Source organism: Trichoderma citrinoviride, assembly GCF_003025115.1.
Source record: "Trichoderma citrinoviride strain TUCIM 6016 unplaced genomic scaffold BBK36scaffold_10, whole genome shotgun sequence".
Taxonomy (NCBI): Eukaryota; Fungi; Ascomycota; class Sordariomycetes; order Hypocreales; family Hypocreaceae; genus Trichoderma; species Trichoderma citrinoviride.
The window spans coordinates 1336172-1361403 of record NW_020194718.1 but is presented as its reverse complement, the minus strand read 5'-3'; the positions used below and the strand labels follow the sequence as shown (position 1 = coordinate 1361403).

Below are 25232 nucleotides of genomic sequence, written 5' to 3'. Positions count from 1 at the left end.
CCAGTACTCCGTATATCCACTTCATGTCTCTCATGGCAGCTGATCTCTCAACTCTTTCCTCGTCTTCGTGGCTTGCCCCTTAATGAGGAGCAGTATCATCCCTCTCTGAACATCATAGTACCACTACCCACTACCCCGGACCAACGCTTTGTCTCATATAATATCTCCTCCTTTTTAGAAATCTGACCGCCCATTTCTCACAGTCCCTTTACAATCGAAGCTGTGGTTGAGGCCGTTTCTGTCATTGCAAGCTATCCAGAGGCAGTTCTGGTGTATATAGCTCTAACCAGCCTACCCAAAGCTCACTACAGCTGCGACAGACGGAATCATGGCTTCCAAAGAGACTGAAGCGCGGCAGCGTATGGAAAAGGAGCTTTTGAAAGATGAAGCTCTCAAGCAGGTCAAGATCCTGGACTTGGCTCTGCAGAATGAAGAGCCACAGTGGACAGTGGTCATCAGCCTGACTGGGTCAGAAGGACATGACCAGGCCGATCCCTCCATAGTCATCAAGAGAGCTCGCAAAGCTCTTAGGAAGATGAAAGACCGCGGTGCGGATGGCGCCTTTCCAGTTCCCAAGAAGTGGACTGTTCTCGACGAGCTTCCCACGACCTCGGACGGGCAAGTGGACGAAAAAGCACTCTTCCGCCTGCTGACGGCTTGGGCATCTACTGATCCTAGCCTTTCACCGAAAGAAAAGAGGGCGCGTTTGGCTGCTCATGCGGCACGTCCCGATAGTCAGCACCTCCCCCAGGAGGAGGTCCCGACCCAAGAGACGGAGCTGGTTTTGCGAGAGTTCTGGGGCAGGGTTCTCAACATCGAACCTCGGGGTATCGGGATCAAGGACAGTTTTCTGAGTCTTGGTGGAGATTCGATCAATGCCATAGAGCTCGTTGCATTGGCTGAACAGTATGGGATCGGGCTGACCGTCACCGCGATCATGGGCAACCCTCGACTGCCGGATATGGCTGCCGTCGCAGTCCTGGACGAGCCGCATAGCGAAGCATACAATGCAGAGCCGCTGAGCTTACTGCCGGAGACGGAAGTTGATGCCATTCTGAGTGAAGTTCGAGACAAGTGTGGCCTCGGAAACGACGATGTTGTCGAGGATGCTTTCCCATGCACGGCGCTCCAGGCTGGCATCATGGCACTATCGGAGAAGCAGCCTGGATCGTACATGACGAGACAGATATATCAATTGCCGAGCAATGTTGACGTTCCCCGGTTCAAAGCGGCGTGGCGAGAGACTGTCGACCGCTGTGGAAATCTTCGCACCAGAGTGTTGCCCGTCAACGGTCAAGCTATTCAAGCAGTGATCAAAGGTGACGCAGCTTGGGAGGAAACAGCTGGTGAAACAATCGACTCGTTCGCAGAGAAAGTCAAAGACATGAAGATGACCTATGGAACACGTTTGTGTCGGTACGCACTCGTGACTGACGTAAAAGAGGGCAAGTCATACTTTGTCTGGACCATCCACCACTCGATATTCGACGGGTTGACCGCCCGCCTCGTTCTCGACAGCTTGTATCGGATATACCATGGTCAAGAGACAAACTACCTGCGACCATACTCAAGCTTCATCAAGTACATCACTGCTATCGATCAAGATGCGGCGGGCAGCTTCTGGAAGACACAGCTGCAAGACGCTCGTCGGGCCAACTTTCCTCGCGCCACAAACACCAAAGGTGAAATGGACAGCCGTGTGATGACGAGAGAGATTTCGTTTCCACGCCAGGCTGGATCCTCTGTCACAAAAGCGACGATATTGAGGGCTGCCTGGGCCATCATCTTGGCCAGGTACTGTGATACGGACGATGTTTGCTTTGGAACAACTGTTTCTGGGAGACAAGCCCCTGTCCCTGGCATCAATCAGATGGCTGGATTTGTCATTGCCACGGTTCCGATCCGGATTCGCCTCGGCGCCCAGTCTGTTGCTGCCTTCTTGAAGAGCATCCAGGACCAGGCGTCTGAAATGGTCGCCTTTGAGCAATATGGGATACAGAACATTGCAAAGCTTGGTGAGGATGCGAGAGATGCTTGCGATTTCTCGAACCTGCTCGTCATCCAACCGGCCAGGTCATTGGCCTCTGCGGCCGATTCTGGATCCAAGGACGCGATATTGTTGAGAGGCAGCGCTGCCGAGAAGGAATTGTCTGATGCCTCAACGCGGAATTACTTTAACTATCCACTTGTTCTCGAGGCTTTTCTTGACGATGATCGGGTCAGTCTGCAAGTCACGCATGATCAAAATTCCATCAGGAGCGACGCCCTGGAGGCGCTGTTCCATCACTTCGACCATGTCGTCCAGCAACTCCTACAAGCATCAGACCAGCCACTCAGTGCGATCAATGTTGCAGGAGATTGGGACTTGGAATGCGCAAAAAGGTTCAATGAGGAAGCCCCAGAGATTATAGACCTTTGCATTCACCAGATGTTCGAGAACCAAGCTCTAAGACGGCCGACAGACCTGGCAATCTGCGCATGGGACAAGAGTTTCACGTACAGTGAGCTTAACCAGGCATCGAACAGACTGGCTCATCACCTCGTGAACAAGCTCTCTATACAGAAAGAAGACTTGGTACATGTGTGTTTCGAAAAGTCCGCCTGGTACATCGTTGCAATATTGGCAATCAACAAGGCGGGCGCAGCTTGGGTCCCCTTGGATCCCTCCCATCCTGAGCAACGTTTGAAGCAAGTCGTTTCGCAAACAAAGGCAAAGGTTGCTTTGGCTTCATCGACGTACTCGTCGTTGTGTGCTCGTATCGTTGACTTTGTCGTCGAAGTATGCCCTGCTTTGGACGAGAAGCTGGTCCACAACGAATGCAGTGCACAAGGACCAATGGTAGAGGTATCACCGCGAAACGCTGCCTATGTCTTGTTTACGTCTGGGAGCACAGGAACCCCGAAAGGTCTGGTTATGGAACATGGCGCTGTTTGCACAAGCCAAGTGGCCATTGCCAAACGCCTTGGAATGACGCCTTGCGTGAGGTTGCTGCAGTTCTCAGCGTACGTTTTCGACGTCTCTGTGGGCGAAATTGTACAGCCGCTTATTACAGGCGCGTGTTGCTGTGTGCCCTCGGAAGCGTCTCGCATGAACAATCTTGTCGAGTTCATTCGCGATCAGCACGTTACCTGGACGTATTTTACGCCGTCATTTGCGAGAACAATCAACCCAGTGGAGGTTCCAAATTTGGAGCTGGTGCTGCTTATAGGGGAAGCTGTTCCGCGCGATGTCTTTGACATGTGGGTTCAAGTTGGGAGGACACGGCTCATCAACGCCTGGGGGCCTGCTGAAACCTGCGTCTTTAGCAGTATCCAAGAATGCCGCTCATCGAAGGAATCCAATCTGGACATCGGACGGCCCGTGGGTGCGTTTTGTTGGATCGTTGATGCCACTGATCCTCAGCGGCTTGCGCCTATTGGAACCGTGGGCGAAATCGTCGTGCAAGGCCCGACTGTCCTGCGAGAGTATCTTGGTAACCCGGAAAAGACAAGCGAAGCAGTTATCACTGCTCCAGAATGGGCACCCCATTGCCAGTCAAAGTACTGGAACCGGTTCTATAAGACGGGAGACTTGGCCTACTACAACCCTGGTGGGACTATGGAGTTCCTCAGCCGCAAGGATACGCAAGTCAAGATCCGTGGCCTTCGTATCGAGCTCGGTGACATTGAGCACCACATACAGAATACCCTGAAGAGTGTGTGCCAAACAACGGTGGACGTCTTCAAGTCTGATACGGGCTCTCATTTGGTGGCGTACATCTGCTTTACAAAGGAAAGGCGAGCCACAAGCAAAGCTGGTCCTGAAAACGACGCCCTTTTCTTGCCCTTGACGGAAGAAGTGAGATTGCAAATCACCGAACTCATCGGCGAGCTCAGCATTTTGCTCCCTCACTACATGATTCCTAGGATATTCATCCCCTGCCGATATATGCCAGTTGTCTCTTCGGCGAAACTGGACAGGAACAGACTACGCGATTTTACGCAGAGACTCACCAAACAGGAGTTGGCGCAATACTCCCTGGCTTCTCTCAACACCAGGAAACCAGAAACTGCCTCTGAAGTTCGCATGCAGCGGCTATGGGCCGGAGAGCTGAAAGTTCCGGCAGAGTCGATAGGACGAGACGACAGCTTTCTTCATCTGGGCGGAGACTCGCTTGTGGCCATCCAACTGGTGACTGCAGCCCGTAACGAGGGCTTGTCACTTACAGTGAAGGACATCTTTGATGATCCGCGGTTGTGGGCGGTATCACTGAAGGCCATAGAGGTTGATACGAGTAAAAGTGTACTGCCTGAGATTCGCCCATTTTCTCTCTTGGATGGTCACATTGACACCGCTGGTATCGATGAGAAATTGCGAACACTGTGTGGTCTGCCAAGAGACACGACCATTGAGGATGCTTTCCCATGTACTTCCCTCCAAGAGGGACTTTTGGCATTGTCGACGACTCAGCCTGGCTCATACATTGCCAAGCAGATGTATCGACTACCCACAGACGTCGATATTGCGAGGTTCCGAGCTGCTTGGGAAGAAACTGTTAGGCGTTGCTCTAACTTGAGAACGAGAATTGTCTTAGTTGATGATATCGCTGTCCAGGTCGTGGTAAAAGACGACATTACATGGGACTCGGTTGAACCAACAAATCTTGATGCATATACAGAAGGTTGTCACAGTCTCACAATGGGCTACGGATCGCGTCTCAGCCGCTATTCCATCATTCGCGGAAATGGGGATGAAAAGGGCGTATACTTTGCCCTCTGTGCTCATCATTGTGTCTTCGATGGCTGGACCCTGCCGCTCATCTTCAGTACATTATCCGCCGTATATCACCGGACATCTGTGCCCAGGCTCGTTCCCTATGTCCAGTTTGTCAACTACACCATGGGACTTGATAAGGACGCTGCCAGCAGTTATTGGATCTCTCAGCTTCAAGGTGCCCAGCCAGCTTCGTTTCCGTCCATTGCAGAGACTCAATCGCAGGGCAAGGCCACACGTGTGAGGACCCATGGCGTGCGGTTTCCCCAACTAGATAACCTCTCGGTCACTAAAGCATCGATATTGCGCGCCGCTTGGGCACTCGTGCTGTCGAAATACAGCGATACCAGCGATATCTGCTTTGGTACAGTAGCCTCGGGCCGCAATGCTGATCTTCATGGCCTGGAATCGGTTGCTGGCTTGGTCATTGCTACTGTGCCCGTCCGAGTTAAGCTGGATCGTCAGAAGCCGATTGCTTCATTCCTTCAGGACATCCATAACCAAGCCATTGAGATGATACCGTATGAGCAATATGGCTTGCAGAACATTTCCAAGCTCAGCAAGGAAGCTCAGCAGGCGTGTGATTTCAGCAGTCTCTTCGTGGTGCAGCCGGCCAATACCGAGGATGTCGCCGAGTCTCTGCTGACCTCGGTCAATTCCGGAGGCAATCTCTATGAAAAGTCGCTGCAGAACTATCTCAGTTATCCCCTGGTGTTGCAATGCTATTTGCGAGAGGACCAAGTGGCCTTGGAATTCATCTATGATGAGAATGTCGTGTCTGAGTGGCGGATACAGGCATTATCTATACACTTGGATAATGTTATCCAACAGCTTTGCAAGCCAAAGGAAGATGTTCTTGGATCTATTACTATAGCCGGCTCGTGGGATCTCCAGCAAGCCAGGGACTGGAATGCTCCGTTCGACTTGGTAAGTAGATGCGTTGATGACTTGGTAGCCGAGCAGGTGTTTATGAGACCAAATCATGAAGCCATCTACTCAACAGAGCAAACCCTTACATATGCTGAGCTACACGAGCTGTCCAGCGCCTTGGCCTCTCACCTCTCAGAGTTGGGGGTAGGGCCCGAGGTCGTCGTTCCCTTGTGCATGGAAAAGTCGATTTGGGTCGTCGTTGCGATGCTCGCAATCATGCAAGCAGGCGGAGCCTATCTGCCTCTTGACCCTTCCCATCCGATCAATCGCAGACGGATGATTGTGGAAGAAGTCGGCGCCAGTGTTATTCTGGTATCGCCAACGACAGAGATTTCATGCAATGGGCTGGCAAGCAGCGTGATCGTGTTGTCGGCCTCCACGATGAACGGACTCTCTGAGCTAACAAAACATGAACCCAAGCCACCAAAGAGACACTCACCAAAAAACGCCGCGTACGTATTGTTCACTTCAGGTTCAACAGGAAAGCCAAAGGGTACAGTCATTGAACACTTTGCTGCCTGCACAAACATCCTGGGCATTGGAAAGGCCGTAGGATGGGATGACTCTTCACGATGTCTCCAATTCTCGTCTTACACTTTCGACGCCAGCGTGGCGGACATCTTCATCACACTCGCATTTGGTGGTACGATATGCATGCCATCCGAAATGGAGCGGTTGCAACACACGCACGAGTTCATCCGGAAAGCACATGTCAACATCGCGGTGTTCACTCCGTCGTTTGCCCAGCTTATGAACCCACGTGTGGTGCCTCAACTCCAGACTTTGGCCGTCATTGGCGAGCCCCCTACCGATGATACTCTAAAGGTCTGGTGTGAGCATGTTAGGCTATACAATATATACGGCCCAACAGAGATCACCATCTGCTGTACTACTCACCTTTTTAGTATACATGACAACCCCAGGAACATTGGTCGACCTTTCAACAGTGCCTGCTGGATCGTCGAGCCAGATAACTACAACGAGCTGACACCTATTGGTTGCGTTGGCGAACTTGTCCTCCAAGGGAATAGCATAGGCCGTGGGTACATAAACGAACCCGAGAAAACGAAGCAAGTGTTCCTCTCCGAGGTTCAATGTGCTTCATCTGGGCCTCGTCGGTTCTATTTGACTGGTGATTTAGTCAGGTATAACGCAAAGGGCGAAATCGAGTATCTCGGCCGCAAGGACAAGCAGGTCAAGATTCGCGGACAGCGCTTGGAGCTCGGCGAAATCGAGGCCAGCATCAAGCGGGTCATGCCAGAGATTGCTCAAGTCGGCGTTGAGCTGCTACGGAGAGAGGCTGGAGACTGCTTGGCTGCCTTTATATGCTTCAAAGAAGAGCATGATGACCGACCAGCCAACAATTTTGTTCCGTTGGAAGACGGGATGCGGGAGCGCCTTGTTGGGTTGGTTGATAAGCTCAAGGATGAACTGCCCAGTTACATGGTCCCCAAACTAACCATACCTCTGCGCAAACTGCCGTTTAATGCAGCGATGAAGCTTGACAGAGGCAAACTACTGGATTCGATCAAAGGCCTTACAACGGAGCAGTTGATGTCATATTCGTTGTCAGAGAGAGATAGGATCCCCCCAACAACCGAGATGGAGATCAGATTGCAAGGCTTATGGGCTCGCGTGCTGAAGCTTGAGCCGGACACCATCGGGAAGAACGACCACTTCTTCCAGACTGGAGGTGACTCGCTTTCGGCCATCAGGCTCTCTTCGCTTGCAAACCAGCAGGGCATCAAGCTGTCCGTCGCAACGATATTTGCGGAGCCAAAGCTTTCAGCAATGGCCGCTGCTGTCACCGCGGGAGAGGTCGAGGAGGAAGTTCAGTTGGAGCCTTTCAGCTTGCTTCCTTTCGAGGTGACTGACGATGTTATGAATACCGTTAGAAAAAAGTGTAACCTGTCTGGAAGTCAAGTTATCCAGGACATGTATCCCTGTACTGCTTTCCAGGAAGGGCTCATGGCTCTCGTCGTCACGCGGCCCGGCTCATACATTGCAAAGAACATCTACAAACTGCCTGCCGATCTGGATCTTGCAGTATTCAAGACAGCCTGGGAGCGGACAGTAGCGTTGTGCGACAGTCTTCGAACGAGGATTGTGTCCGTTGAAGGAACCTGTCTCCAAGTTGTGCTAGATCGGGATTTTTCATGGGATACAGCTTCGTCCTCCGACATTCAAACCTGTGTGTCTGCTTCATACCGCGTGGAAATGGACTATGGATCACGCCTTTCACGATATAGCATTGTGGAAGACAGGAACGGCGACAGATATTTCTTCTGGATAATCCATCACGCGATCTTCGACGGATGGAGCCTCGGAGTCATCATCAACACGTTGACTGCGCTCCTGAAGAACAGCGCTTTACCAACTTTGTCTCCTGTTCGGAAATTCATCAAGTACACGATAGATCTCAATACGGAAGCAGCAAATGAGTACTGGATGAAGCAGTTACAGGATGCCAAGAGAGCCTCATTTCCACCTCTAGGGCCGCGACACCAACCAACTTCTTCAAAGAAGAAAGCATGTGTCTTTGCCAGGGATATCAGGCTTCCCCCTTCGTCGCGCGGTTCCATCACACAAGCTACGATAATGAGGACTGCGTGGGCCATGGTTCTCGCAAGGTACTGCGACAGCAACGACGTGTGTTTTGCATCAACGGTATCTGGACGAACTGCCCCTGTCACCGGACTGGAGTCCATGCCAGGAGTGACGATTGCAACTGTACCTGTTCGCATCCGCATCAACCGTGGAGAGGAACTCACGTCGCTTCTTGACAGAGTCCAGCTCCAAGCGTCCGAAATGGTTGCATACGAGCAGTTTGGTCTTCAAAACATCACCAAGCTGAGCCCGCAAATTAAAGAAGCGTGTGACTTTTCCAGCTTGATGGTGGTGCAGCCTGCGGAAACCAGCGATCCTGACTCAATTCTCGTCTCTTTGAACTCGGATGAGAGGCTTGCGGAAGAGGTTTTGCAGAACTACTTTACCTACCCTCTGATTCTTCACTGCTTTCTTGGCGAAGGCACGGTGAAGTTGGTATTTATTTACGAGTCAGGCGTTTTGGCGGAGTCACAGATACGAGCCCTGTCGCGACAACTTGACAACGTTATCCAGCAGCTCACTGTATCCGAGGACAAGAGCGTTGGAGATGTCAATATTGCCGGGGAATTCGACCTAGAGTATGCCCTGGCGGCGAATGGCCAGCCTCCTGACACTGTTGAGGAGTGTATTCATGACCTTATCGGACGAGCTGTTACGGGGTTCTCGGACTTGCCCGCCGTGTCTGCCCGGGACGCTACATTTACCTACAAGGAACTTGACAAAGCCTCTGACAGGCTTGCCAATTATTTGGTTTCCTTTGGAGTCCAAGTAGGAGACATCGTCCATGTTTGTTTTGACAAGTTGGCCTGGTATGTGGTCGCCACTCTCGCAATTAGCAAAGCCGGCGGAACCTGGTCACCCCTTGATCCTTCTCATCCGCACGAGCGACATAAACAAGTCATCAGCCAAACTGGAGCTTCGCTCGCATTGGTCTCGCTAGGGAATGCGTTGAGACTTGCGGCTTTGGTTGAAAACACACTTGTAGTCGCAGAGGAACTCAACACTCGACTGATGGAAGAAGGCTGCTACGAGGGAAGGCCCCGTGTCGACGTGACGCCCCATCATGCCGCCTATATCCTTTTCACGTCAGGCAGCACAGGTACGCCAAAGGGCGTCATTATAGAGCACGGGGCTCTGTGTAGCGCCCAAACAGCTGCCAGCAAGAGGCTCGGATTCCGTCCAGGGGTCAGAATGCTGCAGTTTGCGTCTTATGTTTTTGATGCCTCAATTGCGGAGATTATCACACCTCTGATATCTGGTGCCTGCGTATGCATCCCCTCGTGGGATACACAGATGAACTCGCTCACCAGATATATCCAGCAAGAGCGGGTTAATCGGGCTTTGCTAACCCCTTCAATTGCTCGCACGATACACCCGGATGACGTGCCGAGTCTCGAATCGCTCATACTAGGAGGCGAAGCTGTGGGAAGAGATGTATTCGATATGTGGTATGGCAAGGTCCAGTTGCTGAACGCATGGGGGCCTACAGAGTCCTGCGTATTTGGAGCTGTGCATGCGTGGACGTCGGGAGACGAGTCACACTTGACGGTTGGGCGGCCGCTTGGAGGCTTCTGCTGGATTGTTGATTCAAACGATGCTCAGAGGCTGGCACCGATAGGGACTGTGGGCGAACTTGTTATTCAAGGGCCCAATCTGTATCGCGAATATTTGTCGGATGCAAAGAAAACGGCTTCGGCAACTGTACAGGCCCCTGATTGGGCACCTTACCGCGACTCGACACGATGGAATCGCTTCTACAAGACTGGAGACCTGGCCATGTATAATCCCGATGGAACACTTGAATACCAAGGTCGTAAGGATATGCAAGTCAAGATCCGTGGGCTTCGTGTGGAGTTGGGCGAGATTGAACACCATATACATACACGGTTGGACAGGGTCTGCCAAGTTGCCGTTGATGTCCTAAAGACGGAGTCTGCTTCCATTCTGGTTGCGTTCCTTTGTTTTGACGACGATACAATTCCTGCAGGGAGACAGATTCCAGAGGATCTAATCTCTCCTCTGACAGAAGATTTGAAGCGGTCTTTCCATGGCCTTCGTGAGCATCTCGGCTCTGCTCTACCGACCTACATGGTGCCAACGTTGTTCATTCCTTGCAAGGCTATGCCACTGGCTACTTCTGCGAAACTGGATCGAAAAATGCTGCTCCAGTTGACTGCTCAGCTTGGCCGGGAGAAACTGAATGAATTCGCCCTAGAGGATGGAAAAGAGACCAAAGAGATGCCCAAGTCAGATATGGAACGCCGTCTCCAGAAACTATGGAGCGACATTCTCAGTATCCCGCAGGATTCCATCTATCGCGACTCCAATTTCTTGAGCATTGGTGGCGATTCTGTGGCAGCTATCCGACTCGTGTCTTATGCTCGCACCGCAGGGATTCTGTTCACTGTGAGCGATGTGTTTGACGATCCCCGGCTGTTCTCCTTGGCAGCCAAAGTGAGATTGCTGGAAGCAAATCCTCACGAAGAGGACATTCGACCCTTTAGTCTACTGGAGAAACATCATCAAACGATGGCTACGAGCGACGCAACAAGGGCTCTTCTTGGGCTCCCCAGCAGCAATAGTATCGAAGATGCCTATCCTTGTTCAAGCCTTCAAGAAGGGCTCATGGCTCTAGCTGTAAAGCAACCTGGCTCGTATATCGCAAAGTTCATCTATCGCCTTTCTGACACTACCGAAGTTTCAAGATTCAAGGAAGCTTGGGAGCGGACAGTTCAGATTGCCAGCAATTTGAGAACTCGAATCATTCAACTAAGTGGCCAATCTCTCCAATTGGTCATCAAGGAGGAGGCTTCGTGGGATGATGCTCGCGACAAAACTCTAGAAGGCTATCTGAGTGAGCTTCAGGGTGTTCAAATGAACTATGGCTCTCGTCTGCGCCGTCATGCTATTCTACGAGATGATGAACGTCAAGAAACATACTTTGTCCTCATTCTTCATCATGCCATCTTTGACGGGTGGTCCGTGAGAAGCATCTTCAACATACTTCAGAACGTCTACCACGGTCTCAAGGATGTTAACATTGAGCCTTATTCGAGATTCATCAAGTACACCTTGCAGTCGAATCACCAAGCCGCTGTCGACTACTGGACGTCACAGCTTCAAGGAGCTAAGCCGGCTTCGTTCCCATCCAAGAAGAACCATTCGGATCCAGGTGTTGGCCACGCAGACCGCACTGGTATCGTGAACAAGATGATTGATGTCCCCACGATAGCCAGTCCCAGCATCACAATGGCGACGATTGTAAGGGCTGCCTGGTGTCTTGTGCTGTCTCGATACTGCGAAACTGACGACATCTGCTTCGGCGCAACTGTCTCCGGCAGACAAGCCCCAGTGCCCGGCCTCGTTGATATGCTGGGGCCTGTCATCGCAACTATACCCGTCAGGCTCCGTACAGACCACAAGAAATCGGTGTCGGAATATTTGCGCTATGTGCAAGGACACGCTACCGAGATGATTCCTTACGAACAGGTTGGCATCCAGAACATCTCCAAGATGAGTAACGACGCCAAAGATGTCTGTGACTTTTCGAGCCTTTTCGTCGTTCAGCCGATGCAGTCTCTTCTCGGTGATGGGAACGAGAGCATCATGGTCGCTATGGAAGAAGGCAAAAGTGCAGACGCTTTTCACAATTACTTCAACTACCCGTTGATCATCCAGGGACACTTGTACGAGAACCAGATCGAAATCGTGCTTATATACAATAGAGGAGTTATGCAAGAAGCGCAACTCATTGCCCTTGCGCATCAGCTCGAACATGCTGTTCAGCAGCTTGCTACACAGACGGACATGCTTCTTGGAGACGTGCCGAAGTCGTCGACCTGGGATATCCAGCAGGCGACCAAGTTCAACCCTGAACTGCCGAACATTGTCGAGTCATGTGTACATGAACTCTTCGAGAAGCAAGCCGCTACTCGCCCGGACTCACTAGCAGTGGATGCTTGGGATGGCCGCTTTACATATGATGCTTTGAATCGGGCTGCCAATCGCCTGGCGCACTACTTGATCCATGATCATAAAGTCAGGACGGGCGATCTTGTACACGCCGTTTTTGAGAAGAGTGCCTGGTACATCGTTTCCATATTAGCCATTAACAAGGCTGGGGCTACTTGGGTTCCCCTTGATCCAGCTCATCCGATCCAGCGGCTTGCTCAGATTGTCTCTCAAACAAAAGCAACTATTGCATTAACATCACCGACACACTCATCTTTGTGCAAGGCGCTCTTCGCTACGACGCTCGAAGTCACAGAAGCACTAGACAAGAAGCTGGCAGAAATCTCGAACAGCGTTGACAGAGACAACTTTAGAAGCAATGCATCCCCTCGTGACGGGGTCTACATGCTGTTCACGTCCGGCAGCACAGGGATCCCGAAAGGCTTCTTGATGGAGCACGGGGCTGTCTGCACCAGTCAGACTGCCATCGCCAAAAGACTTCGATTTACAGCCGAAGCTCGGGTTCTTCAATTTGCATCGCACGTGTTTGACATGTGCGTAGGCGAGACTATCCTGCCATTAATCTCTGGAGCTTGTGTATGCATACCTTCAGACCACACGAGGATGAACGGGTTGGCCGAGTTTATCCGTGATATGAAAGTGACATGGATGTGGTTCACACCTTCGTTTATCAAAACCATCAAGCCGCTTGATATACCAACTGTTGAGATTATTGTATTGGCTGGCGAGGCTATTCCGCGAGACGTTCTGCGTACCTGGTTTGGCAAAGTCCGCCTGGTCAATGCCTGGGGCCCTGCTGAGACTTGCTTATGCAGTACTCTCCATGAGTTCACTTCTGTTCACGAGTCGTCTTTGACGATTGGCAGAGCCGTTGGCGGTTTGTGCTGGATTGTAGATGTCCACGATTCCGCCAAGCTCGCCCCTATAGGTACTGTTGGCGAGATCATCATCCAAGGTCCAACTTTACTGCGGGAGTATCTTGGGGATTCAGACCGGACGAAGAAAACAATCATGACGTCCCTTCCCGATTGGGCTCCGTATCAAGACTCCAAATATTTCAGTCGGTGTTACAAGTCAGGCGACTTGGGTTTCTATAACCCAGACGGCACCATCGAGTTTTCAGCTCGAAAAGACACACAGGTCAAGATTCGAGGCCTTCGCGTGGAGCTTAGTGAAGTTGAGCATCACTTCCAGCTGGCCTTCCCGCAAGCGAAGCAGGTTGCCGTTGACGTGTTCAAGTCTGATGCTGGAGCAAATCTGGTTGCCTATTTCTGTCTAAGTGGCGACACGAGGGCCGACGATGACGATGGAAGAGGCGGTTCGCTGTTCCTCCCGATTGATGACTCGCTTCAGTCTAGCTTAACGCAGCTCGTTGGTGAGCTGTCTGTGGCATTGCCGCGATACATGGTTCCCACGCTCTTTATCCCGTGCAGCTATATGCCCGTCATCATTTCTACCAAGCTCGATCGGAAGAAGCTTCGCCAAATGACAGCTGAGCTGAAGCAGCAAGATCTTGCGTCCTACTCGCTGGTCGGAACTCAGAAGCGGCCCCCTGAAACACCCATGGAGGTGCTACTGCAAAAGATCTGGGCGGAAATCCTCAACATTCCGAGGGATGCCATCGGTCGCGACGACAGCTTTCTGGCACTTGGAGGCGACTCTATCGCGGCGATCCACCTGGCCAACACGGCTCGCGAAGACAAGATCCTGGTCACTGCCAAGAGCATCTTTGATGATCCCCGTTTGCTTGCCGTTGCCGCAGCAGCTAAGCACATAGAGGAAGTAGATGACGAGGCTTCTGACTTACTACCGTTCAGCCAGATCAATGAAGACGTACGTCGCTGGGCAACGGGAACATCTCTGGCGGCTCAACTTCAACTGTCGGCCAACCAGGCGGTTGAGGATGCTTACGGTTGCACAAAACTACAGGAGGGCCTCATGGCTCTCAGTCTGAAGCAACCGGGTTCGTACATTGCAAGATACGTGTACAGGCTCAGCAAAGAAGTAGACGTTTGTCGTTTCACGTCGGCATGGGATGAGACTATCAAATCTTGTGCCATATTACGATCACGGCTCGTACTTCTTGACGGAGTCTGTTACCAGGTCGTGATCAAAGATGACGACCTTTGGGATACTACCTCTTCAGACTTGAACGCTACCATGGAGACAATCAAATCTCTTCGAATGTCTTACGGATCGCGATTATCGCGTTTCTCAACCGCAACGGATGAACAGGGAAATAGCTACTTCTTGTGGACAGTCCATCATGCAATCCATGACGGGTGGACGATCCCGCTCATCCTCCAAACGTTCTGTCAAGCGTATCATGAGCGCATGCCTTTTGTTCCCCAGCCTTTCTCCAAGTTCATCCGCCATCTAGCACAGACGAGGGAGCCTGAAGCTCGCGCTTACTGGACGAAGCAGCTTGCAGATGCCAAGCAAGCTGACTTTCCACCGACAAAATCCGACAGCAGTTCTGCCGGTGCCACCAAAACCGGCACATTGAGTAGGAGGATCAACTTCCCAGAGTCATCCAACTCATTGATTACAAAGGCTACAATCCTTCGCGCGGCTTGGGCCATTGTCCTTGCGAGGTATTGCGACTCCGACGATATTTGCTTTGGTGCCACGATATCAGGCCGTCAAGCGTCTCTCAATGGTTTACTCGAGATTGCTGGACCAACGGTAGCTACGGTGCCTATCCGAATCCGCATTGATCGTGAACAGCTGGTATTGGATTTCCTGCAGGCTGTTCAGCATCAGGCTACCGACATGATACCGTATGAGCAGTTCGGCATACAGAACATCTCGAAATTGAGCCCCGAGGCAAAATTAGCTTGCGAATTCTCGAGCCTGATGTTGGTTCAGCCTATCCAGCAAGCTGTAGGCGACGATGACTTGAGTGGCGTTATGGTCGCTGCTGATACGGGGTTAAACACGCAAGAAAGCCTCGTGCAGAATTACTACACGTATCCGTTGGTCATCCAGGGACATGTCCATCACGATCGAGTGGAGCTTCTGGCCATCTTTGATACCGCAACACTTTCTCAGCCACAGGTAGAAGCCCTTGCACGTCAGTCCGACAGTGTGGTAGAGCAGCTGGTACTTAAACAGGGGCAAAGGGTTGACGAGATATCTGTCACCAGCCCGTGGGATCTGCAGTTGGCGACTCAAGCCAGTAGCAGTATTCCAGCTGTTATTGACAGCTGCGTCCATACTTTAATCTCACAGCAAGCCAGACAATCACCAGATGCCCCTGCTATCCATGCTTGGGATGGAGAGCTCACTTACAGCCAGTTAGAGAAGGCAACTGATAAACTAGCCGCGCATCTCTTACAAACATGCAATACAAGCATCGGAGACATCATACTTGTGTGCTTTGAGAAGTCCGTCTGGTACGTTGTGGCGATTATCGCAATCAACAAAGCTGGCGCGGCCTGGGCACCCATCGACCCGGCTCATCCCGTACAGCGACTACAGCAAGTAGCCCAGCAGACCGGCGCCAGACTGACGATATCGTCTGTCAGCCATGCTTCACTATGCAGGAAGCTGACCAATGAGGTTGTTGTGCTCGATCGCCATCTTCACGACGAGCTCAATACAAAGCAAGGCTGCAGTAAACCAAGCGTCAATGTTACCCCCGATGATGCCGCCTACGTCTTGTTTACCTCCGGCAGTACTGGTACGCCTAAGGGAATTGTCATGGAACACCGGGCTCTGTGTACAAGCCAGACGGACATCAGCAAGCGACTAAAGCTGACTGGTGACGTTCGGATGCTTCAGTTCTCCTCCTTCGTATTCGACGTTTCCGTTGGCGAGATCATGGCGCCTCTTATCCACGGTGCTTGCGTTTGTATACCGTCAGATGACATGAGATTGAATGGAAGCCTGAATGACTTTGTCCGTTCAGCTCGTGTTACATGGGCTTTTTTGACGCCGTCATTTGCGAGGACACTCCGGCCTGATGACTACCCGGGGCTAGAGCTTCTGCTTCTCGTTGGTGAGGCATTCCCACAGGAAGTACTCGATGCCTGGCATGGCAAGCTTCGGCTTATCAACGCCTGGGGGCCAGCAGAAACCTGCGTTTTCAGCTCTATCCATGAATGGACTGATCCTACGGAGGATATCACGACGATTGGACGCCCAGTCGGTTCCCATGTGTGGGTGGTTGACGCAGACAATCCTCGTCGTTTAGCACCTATCGGTTGTCACGGTGAAATCGTTGTCCAGGGACCAGCTCTTCTTCGCGAATATCTCTCTGATCCCGGCAAAACGTCAGCAGCGATAGTTACAAACCTCCCTAATTGGCTGCCAAACCACACAGCCAAGGGCTGGGATCGCTTTTACAGAACCGGCGACTTGGGCTACTACAGTCATGACGGTTATCTTCATTACCTTGGTCGCAAGGATACTCAGGTCAAGATTCGAGGTTTACGGGTTGAATTGGGCGAAGTTGAGCATCAGATTCGTGGTGCTCTCACCACCGCCCGTCAAGTTGCTGTTGACGTCTTCAAAAATGAATCCTCTGCTCATCTCGTGGCTTACATCTGCTTTACGGATAATACCAAGACGCCCCAACAGATGCTTGATCAGCATGAAGAGGATCTCCTCATGCATATGACTGCCGATTTGCGTGCCTCACTGAATAAGTTGACTGATGCCTTGAATGTGGCCCTTCCCAGATACATGATTCCAACGCTGTTTATCCCTCTCAACTACTTTCCTCTCATATCCTCCGCTAAGCTGGACAGAGTCAAATTGCGACAATTGATTGGTAGCTTTTCTTCCCAGCAGTGGAATGAACATGCGCTGCTTAACGACGTACAGAAGCGCGCTCCTGTAACGTCCATGGAAGTCCGTCTGCAGAAGATTTGGGCGACCGTTCTGAATATTCCCGCCGAGACGATTGGCCGTGATGACAGTTTCTTACGAATAGGCGGCGATTCGATTGGTGCCATTCGACTTGTTTCGTTGGCTCGCGATGCTGGCATAGATCTTGATGTCAGTCAAGTCTTTAGAGACTCACGCCTCTGCTACCTCGCTTCCAAGGCGACAGATACCGATGCTGCGTCAAGTGACGAGATTCGGCCATTCAGTATGCTGAGTGATTCTGTCAAGGCTCGAGTACTCGATCCCAGTCGCCGGGAGGAGTTTGGTCTCTCGGAGAGGGAAGTCATTGAGGATGCTTTCCCTTGCACCAAGCTTCAAGAAGGGCTCATGGCTATAGCAGCTAGACAAAAAGGCTCATACTCTGCAAAGCACTTGTTCAAGCTCCCGTCCCATGTGGACATACATCGATTTAGGTCAGCCTGGGAACAGACAGTTGCCACTTGCAGCAACCTACGGACAAAGATAGTTCTCGTCGACAACATTCCCATTCAAGTCCAGCTACAAGAAGGCCTTGCGTGGGAAAGCTCGTACGATGGTCTGGAATCGTACAAAGAGTCTTGCAAGAATCTTAGTATCAACTACAACTCAGCCCTCTGCAGTTACGCATTGTTTCATGACAAAGACGACAACTACTTTGCTCTCAACATGCACCACGCCATCTTCGACGGCTGGAGTTTATCGCTTGCTTTGCAGACGCTGTCAGCTGCCTATGAGGGAAGAGAATTACAAAAGCTTGAGCCATATTCAAGATTCGTCAGCTATGTGAGAGACATGGACGAAGACGCTGCTACCAACTACTGGCAGAAACAGCTGCATGAGGCGAAATCCGCAGGAATTCCACAACAGCCGGTCATCACTGGCGATCAACAAGGCACAGCGATATTAGAGCAGAAGATTCCTCTCCCACGCTCAAGGGATACCGCCATTACAAAAGCTACTGTCCTACGAGCTGCTTGGTCCATTGTGCTCGCCAGATATAGCGATCTAGATGATGTCTGCTTCGGCTCTGTTGTCTCGGGTCGCAACGCTCCTGTTCCCGGACTTGCCTCCATCCCGGGCCTCGTCACAGCCACAGTTCCCGTCCGAGTGAAGCTCGACCGGAAATGCCCCGTCAAGCAGTTCCTGCAAGATCTGCAGTCCCAAGCCACAGCAATGGTTCCCTACGAGCAGTTTGGGCTGCAAAGCATATCGAAAATCGATCAGCATACGAAAGAAGCCTGCAACTTTTCCAGCTTGATGGTGGTTCAGCCGGCGAAGCAAATGGGACTTGCAGATGTAGGCAGCGGATCAAGTCTCTTACAGCCGGCTCCTGAAGGTGATGATGTGCAGAAAATGATGCAAAGCTTCTTCAACTATCCGCTCGTCGTCCAGTGCAGTTTGTTCGACGATGAAGTCGACTTGATGCTCATGTACGACACAGCCATGTTTTCGCGCAATCAACTCATTGCCCTGTCGCATCAGTTCAACCATGTGGTTCAACAGCTGGTAACGCCGGATGAGCTACTGTTGGGGTATATTTCCCTGTCCAGTGCCTGGGATCTCGACCAAGCTGTTGGCTATAACAAGCAAAAGGTTGAGCTCGTCGATTCCTTCATCCATGACTTGGTCTCTGCACAGGCTCTGCGCGATCCTAATCACGAAGCTTTGTTCTCATCGGAGGCATCGTTGACATACGGCCAATTAGACCACCTATCAGCACTCCTGGCGAAGCATCTTTGCCTCCGAGGAGTAACGCCCAGATCGCTGGTTCCATTCTGCATGGAGAAATCCATATGGGCAATTGTTGCGATGCTCGGAATTCTCAAGTCTGGCGCTGCATTTGTTCCACTTGATCCCTCCCATCCGCGGGCTCGCTTGGAGACGATTGTCAAAGAGACAAACGCGAACCTGATGATCAATTCTCCTAGCTCGGCAAAACATTGCAAGGATCTTGTTCGGCAAACCGTGGAACTGTCCCCTTCGTTCATATCAGCGCTTGAAGCCACGGCCAGGCTAAAGTCTGATCACTCAATCACTATTCCCAGCCGGTCGACAAGCGATCTCGCCTACGTTATCTTCACATCTGGATCTACGGGCAAGCCCAAGGGCGTCGCCATCCAGCATTCGGCTCTGTCTACCACTATGATAGGCTTGGGTAAGGTGCTTCATTCTGGCCCTACTTCAAGGACCTTCCAGTTCGCCGGCTATGTCTTCGATGCTATGATTTACGAAGTCTTTGTACCGCTGATCTATGGCGGAACGGTGTGCGTTCCTTCAGATACTGAACGGCTTCAGGAGGCGCCAGCCTTTATCCGCAAGTCGCGGTCCAACGAAGCGCTTCTGACACCGTCTTTTGCCAGGACGATTGTGCCGTCTCAGGTCCCTACAATGAGGACGCTCATGGTCGGAGGTGAACCTGTGCCTAAGGACTTGCTGGAAATTTGGAGCGACAAAGTCCGTCTTATGAATGTATATGGCCCGACTGAGAGTTGTGTTGTGGTGACAACTCACGATGTTCGTTCACGCAACGATTCGCACAGGATCATCGGCCAAGGCTTTAATTCTGCTTGCTGGGTCGTTGATGCAGATGACCGCCGTGCCTTTACTCCCATTGGATGTGTTGGCGAGCTTGTGATTCAAGGTCATACACTATCTTGTGGCTATCTGAATGACTCCGAACGAACCGAGAAATCTTTCAGTAAACAGCTTGACTGCCTGGGCCCACTGCAGAATAACGGACCCCGGAGGTTCTATTTCACTGGAGACCTGGTCAGATACACTCCCGATGGTCTTATTGAGTACGTCGGACGAAAAGATCTGCAGGTGAAGCTGCGTGGTCAACGCATTGAACTTGGCGAGATCGAGTATCATTTCAAATGCTCGCTCGCGACGGTTGAACATGTTGTTGTAGACGTTCTTCATCACAAGTCCGGCATGGCTCTTGTAGCCTTCCTCAGTTTCACCGGAGGGGCTAATGATGGGGACCTTCTTCTACCTCTTGATGAAAGCCTACGTTCGTCGTTGGAGTTGGTTAGAGCGTATGTGAAGGCACGTGTTCCGCCCTACATGATGCCCAGCCTCATTCTACCTGTTCGAACCATGCCCTTTGTTACTTCGATGAAGATGGATCGCAGGAAATTGCTGGACTTGGCAGCGAGTCTGACAACCGATGAGATGGCGGGCTATTCACTTACGACACACAAGAGGGCCGAGCCAATTACAGATATGGAGAAGAGGATAATGGACCTGACAGCAAAAGTTCTCAAAATTCAGCCAGCTGAGATCAGTCGGCATGATAAATTCCTAGAGATTGGCGGCGACTCCATTACCGCCATTCAGCTCGTCAATCTGGCTCAGGCAGCTGATATTCCTCTGACTGTGGCGGACGTCTTCAAGGACTCACAGATCTCGGCTCTGTCTGCATTGGCAAGCAACCAGCAACTTGACAGGGTGACTGACCTTGAGCCATTTGCACTCTTGCCAGCTGATAACCGCGATATTTTGTTGGCCGAGATCTCAAAGTCGTGTGGAATCTCGAGCGTTGAGCACATTGAGGACGCGTATCCATGCACACAGCTGCAACAGGGGCTCATGGCGCTGTCTGTCAAGCAGCCGGGTTCGTATATCGCGAAGAATGTCTACAAGCTGCCACACCAGGTAGATGTTGGTCGGTTCAAATCCGCTTGGGAGCAAACCATGGAAACATGCAGCAATTTGCGGACCAGGATTGTGCTTGTAGATGGGAAGGCCATCCAAGTCATCCTACGAAATGCTCACCAATGGGATGATCTTGGCGGCGATGATCTCCCTACATATTCACAGAAGTTGTCTAGAATACAGATCAGCTACGGTTCCAGCCTTGTCCGGTACGCACTACTTCAGCATGGTGAAAGCCATTGTTTCAGTCTCACTATGCATCACAGCATATTTGATGGCTGGTCAATGAGCCGTATCATGGGTACGCTGGATGCCATCTATCGAAAGAATGAGCCTCCCCCATTAGCCCAATATGCCCGCTTTGTCAAGTACACCATGGATCTCAACCGGGATGCTGCTAAGAAATACTGGCTCGAGCAGCTTCATGAAGCCAAGCGGGCATCTTTCCCAGGAAACAACAACACCGCGGCATCTTCGAAGACTCAAATAACCTCCTATGTCAGCAAGAGAGTGGACTTTGCCAGCCCCAAGACAGCCGTGACAAAAGCATCCATCATCAGGGCTGCCTGGGCTATTGTGCTTGCGCGTTACTGCGATGCAAACGACATCTGCTTTGGCGCCACAGTTTCGGGCCGCAACGCCTCCCTCGTCGGCGCAGACTCTATGCCCGGAGTGATGCTTGCTACTGTGCCGGTTCGGGTCCATCTCGACGGCGACCAGACAGTGTCAGATTATCTGCTCAAGGTCCAGACACAAAGCAGCGAGATGGTTGCATACGAGCAGTTTGGCTTACAGAATATCTCGTCCCTTGGTGCGAACGCCAAAGATGCGTGCAATTTCTCGTCTATCCTGGTCGTTCAGCCCGCTGCCTTCTTCACGGAGAAAGGCCAATCTTCGGACGCCATTCTGATTGATGAGAGCTCTGAAGAAGCAATGGAAGATCGGATTCAGAATTTCATCAACTATCCCCTAGTCGTGCAAGGGCTACTGTTCAAGGACAAGGTCGAGATTGTTCTCATGTACGACACGAACTGCATGACCAAATCCCAAGCCGTTGCTGTATCAGAACAAATGCATCATGTCATCCAGCAATTGACAACTCAGAGCGAAAAGATGCTGGGAAGCATCTCCGTCGCGGGCCCGTGGGATTTAGAGCAGGCTATGCAATGGAATACGGCCAGCCTCGAACCTGCTGCCGAATGCCTCCACGATCTTGTATCTCAACATGCCAAGCGTCGACCGGAACATGAGGCCATCTACTCTACCAGCGGCAGCATGAGCTACTCCGAACTCGATCGTATCTCCTCCCAGCTCGCGGTTCTCCTAAGTGCGAAAGGTGTCGGCCCAGAGTCCTTGGTACCGATATGCTTTGAAAAATCGCCATGGGCCATTGTAGCCATGCTTGGTATAATAAAGGCCGGCGGTGCTTTTATTCCATTGGACCCAAGCCACCCTGTTGCCCGTCGCCAGGCACTTGTAAGCGAAGTCGGAGCTCAAGTCATGGTGGTTTCGCCCTCTGTTGCAACGGAATGTCTGCATATGGCCAAGGACGTTGTCGAACTATCGCCCAGTCTGCTTTCTTATTTCTCCGAGAGCTCAGATATTCATATCCAAAGCAAAGCTGGTCCGAGAAACGCAGCTTACATGCTCTTTACATCAGGCTCTACCGGCAAGCCCAAAGGTGTAGTGGTCGAGCACCAGGGCATTTGCACGTCTATACTGGGCGAACACAAGGCTTTCAACACTGACGAAAACTCGCGCTGGTTCCAGTTCGCCAACTATGTGTTTGACGCTTGCATCACCGAGATATTTGCCGCATTAACGGCCGGTGCTACTGTCTGCGTGCCGACTGAGACAGAACGGATGCATCACACGTCAAAGTTCATCACGGACGCCCAGGTTAACATCGCTCTGTTGACACCCACCTTTGTCAAGACTCTATCGCCCGACTCGGTGCCTTCATTGAAGACGCTCATCCTTGGTGGCGAAGCTGCGTCACAGGATATCCTTGAGACTTGGTATGGGTGCGTGGACTTGCGCAACGCGTACGGCCCTGCTGAAGCTTGCATTGCTTCTTCTGCCCATGTTTACACATCTTTGAATGTTTCTGCAACAACGATCGGTCGGGGATTTGCGCATCATTGCTGGATTGTTGATCCTGATGACCATCAGCAGCTGGCACCCATTGGCTGTACGGGAGAGCTTTTGGTGCAGGGCCCAGCTCTGGCAAGGGGCTACTTTGGTGACGAGAGCAAAACGAAGAGTTCATTCGTCGAAGATGTTACCTGGTTACCTACGGAACATGCGAAGGTGCGAAGGTTTTATAAAACGGGAGATTTGGTTCGGTATGGTGAAGAAGGTGTTATGGAGTATCTTGGACGAAAAGATACTCAGATCAAGATTCGAGGACAGCGGATAGAGGTAGGGGAGATTGAACATCAGATGAAGAAGCTGGAGACGACAATTCAACATGTTGCTGTGGACGTCATACAAGGGAAATCGCTCGCAGCATTCGTCAGCTTCGTCTTGAGCGACGGTGATGGCTTGAAGCGAGGCTTCGGCATCCTGGACAGAGACGAGGCGAATGGAGAAGTATTCTCTCAGCTCACGGCACACCTGAGCAGCATCTTACCCCAGCATATGGTGCCCTCATACATCATACCAGTTACATATATGCCTCACAACAGTGCCGGCAAGCTTGATCGTAAGCTACTTGTACAGACGGCTTCTCAGCTCGCTGCGGAGGAGCTCGCCCAACACTTGTCCAGCGAACGGACAGTCTTCCGCGACTGTTCCAACGAGACTGAGGCTTGGCTTCGGTCGCAGTGGGCGCATGTGCTCAATATGCCCGAGGAATCCATTAGTGTGGACGATAACTTTTACCGGCTGGGCGGTGATTCCATTCGCATTGTGACTCTTGCCAGGGCCATTCTTGATGAGTACGGTGTGAGCTTGGGTCTTTCCATTCTCAACAGCAAGCACACGACCATTGGCAGTATGGCGAGCTTCATCAAGGACAGTCGAGGAGATGCCACTGATAATGGAGCAGAAGTGGACCTCATGGGAAAGATACGCTCAATTACCGAGAGCATCTCCGCTTCTAGCTTGAACAACTTAGCCAAGCATCCGATTGTGAAGCTATCTCACAATTCGACGGTCCTTCTCACAGGCGCCACGGGGTTCTTGGGAACTGAGCTTCTCCGACAGCTGATTCTTGATACCTCGGTTCAATCAGTCGTCGCACTCGTTCGTGGCAAGTCACCGCGGCACGGACTTGAACGCATCATATCCACAGCCCAAACGGCCCGATGGTGGAATGACAGCTATGAACAAAAGATCGAAGTCTGGGTCGGTGATCTCGGTAAAAAGCATCTCGGTCTTGACGCCTCTCAATGGGAACGCCTTGCGGGAGTATCCAGGCAACAGAAGAACATCGACGCCATCGTTCATAACGGCGCCGTGGTTAACTGGCATGCGGACTACGATAAGCTGGCGGCGCCCAATGTCAGCTCTACCATGGAGTTGCTAAAGGCGGCTGCCTCTTCGCCGGTGAATCCTAGACTGGTGTTTGTCTCTGGGGGTTTGAAGACAGATCCGGAAGAAGATCCACAAAGAGTTGCCGTGCAGCTTGGTCGTCTGAATGGATATGTTCAGACCAAGTTTGTCTGCGAGAGCGTCATTCAAGAAGTTCTGAAGAGCCTGCCACGACCACAAAACAGGCTGTCCATTGTCAAGCCGGGACGTATCATCGGGTCTGAAAGCAACGGAGTCGCCAATGTCGATGACTTGATCTGGCGTGTCGTTGCGGGAGCTGCTGCTATTCACGCTTACCCGGTAGAACCGCCAGAGAACTGGATGTACATTGCTGATGTCCGCAGTGTTGCGTCCACAGTTCTTGGGCAAGTCTTCCGGGACACTGCCGTCAATTCCTTTGTCCATGTGACTGGCGGTATGCCCACTGTGACGTTCTGGAACAAGGTGAACGAGGAGCTTAAGATTAAGTGTAAGCCAGTATCATGGAGTGAGTGGACAGAGATGGCACAGGCTTCGATGGCCGAGGTTGGAGATCGGCATCCTCTCTGGCCTGTCCAACATTTCCTTGGGGCTCTCGGGGTGCCGCGGTCAGAAAAGGAGCTGGCAACGGAGTCTCTGGAGCATGAGCAATGGCATATGGCCGTGAGGAAGAATGTGCAGTATTTGGTCGAGATTGGGTTTATCGTGTCGTCTGTGGGCGAACTGGGCAATACGAAGGAGGAAGCAATGAAGCGGGTACACTAGGGCATCAATTACTCGACAAACTGGTAGCGCTTTTCAATTTGTTTATTCCGGAAGCATGTCTTTTTCATGAAGATGTTGTTTGTTCTCCTTTGTCTTGTTAGTTCTATGTTGCTACAGAGGGTCTTGGCCTAGGCCATCAATATATATGAAAATAACGCAAGCGCTT

The 25232-nt window shown here is 51.6% G+C and overlaps 1 protein-coding gene across 1 annotated transcript; it reads left to right on the top strand.

The window, feature by feature from the left end:
- Positions 1-328: 328 nt before the first annotated feature.
- On the top strand, positions 329-25066 carry BBK36DRAFT_1122921 (non-ribosomal peptide synthetase; the record flags this gene model as incomplete). Its single annotated transcript, XM_024890995.1, has 2 exons — positions 329-23807; positions 24024-25066. 2 exons carry the CDS (start codon positions 329-331, stop codon positions 25064-25066), a joined length of 24522 nt encoding a protein of 8173 aa, XP_024748190.1.
- Between the last annotated feature and the right edge of the window lie 166 nt (positions 25067-25232).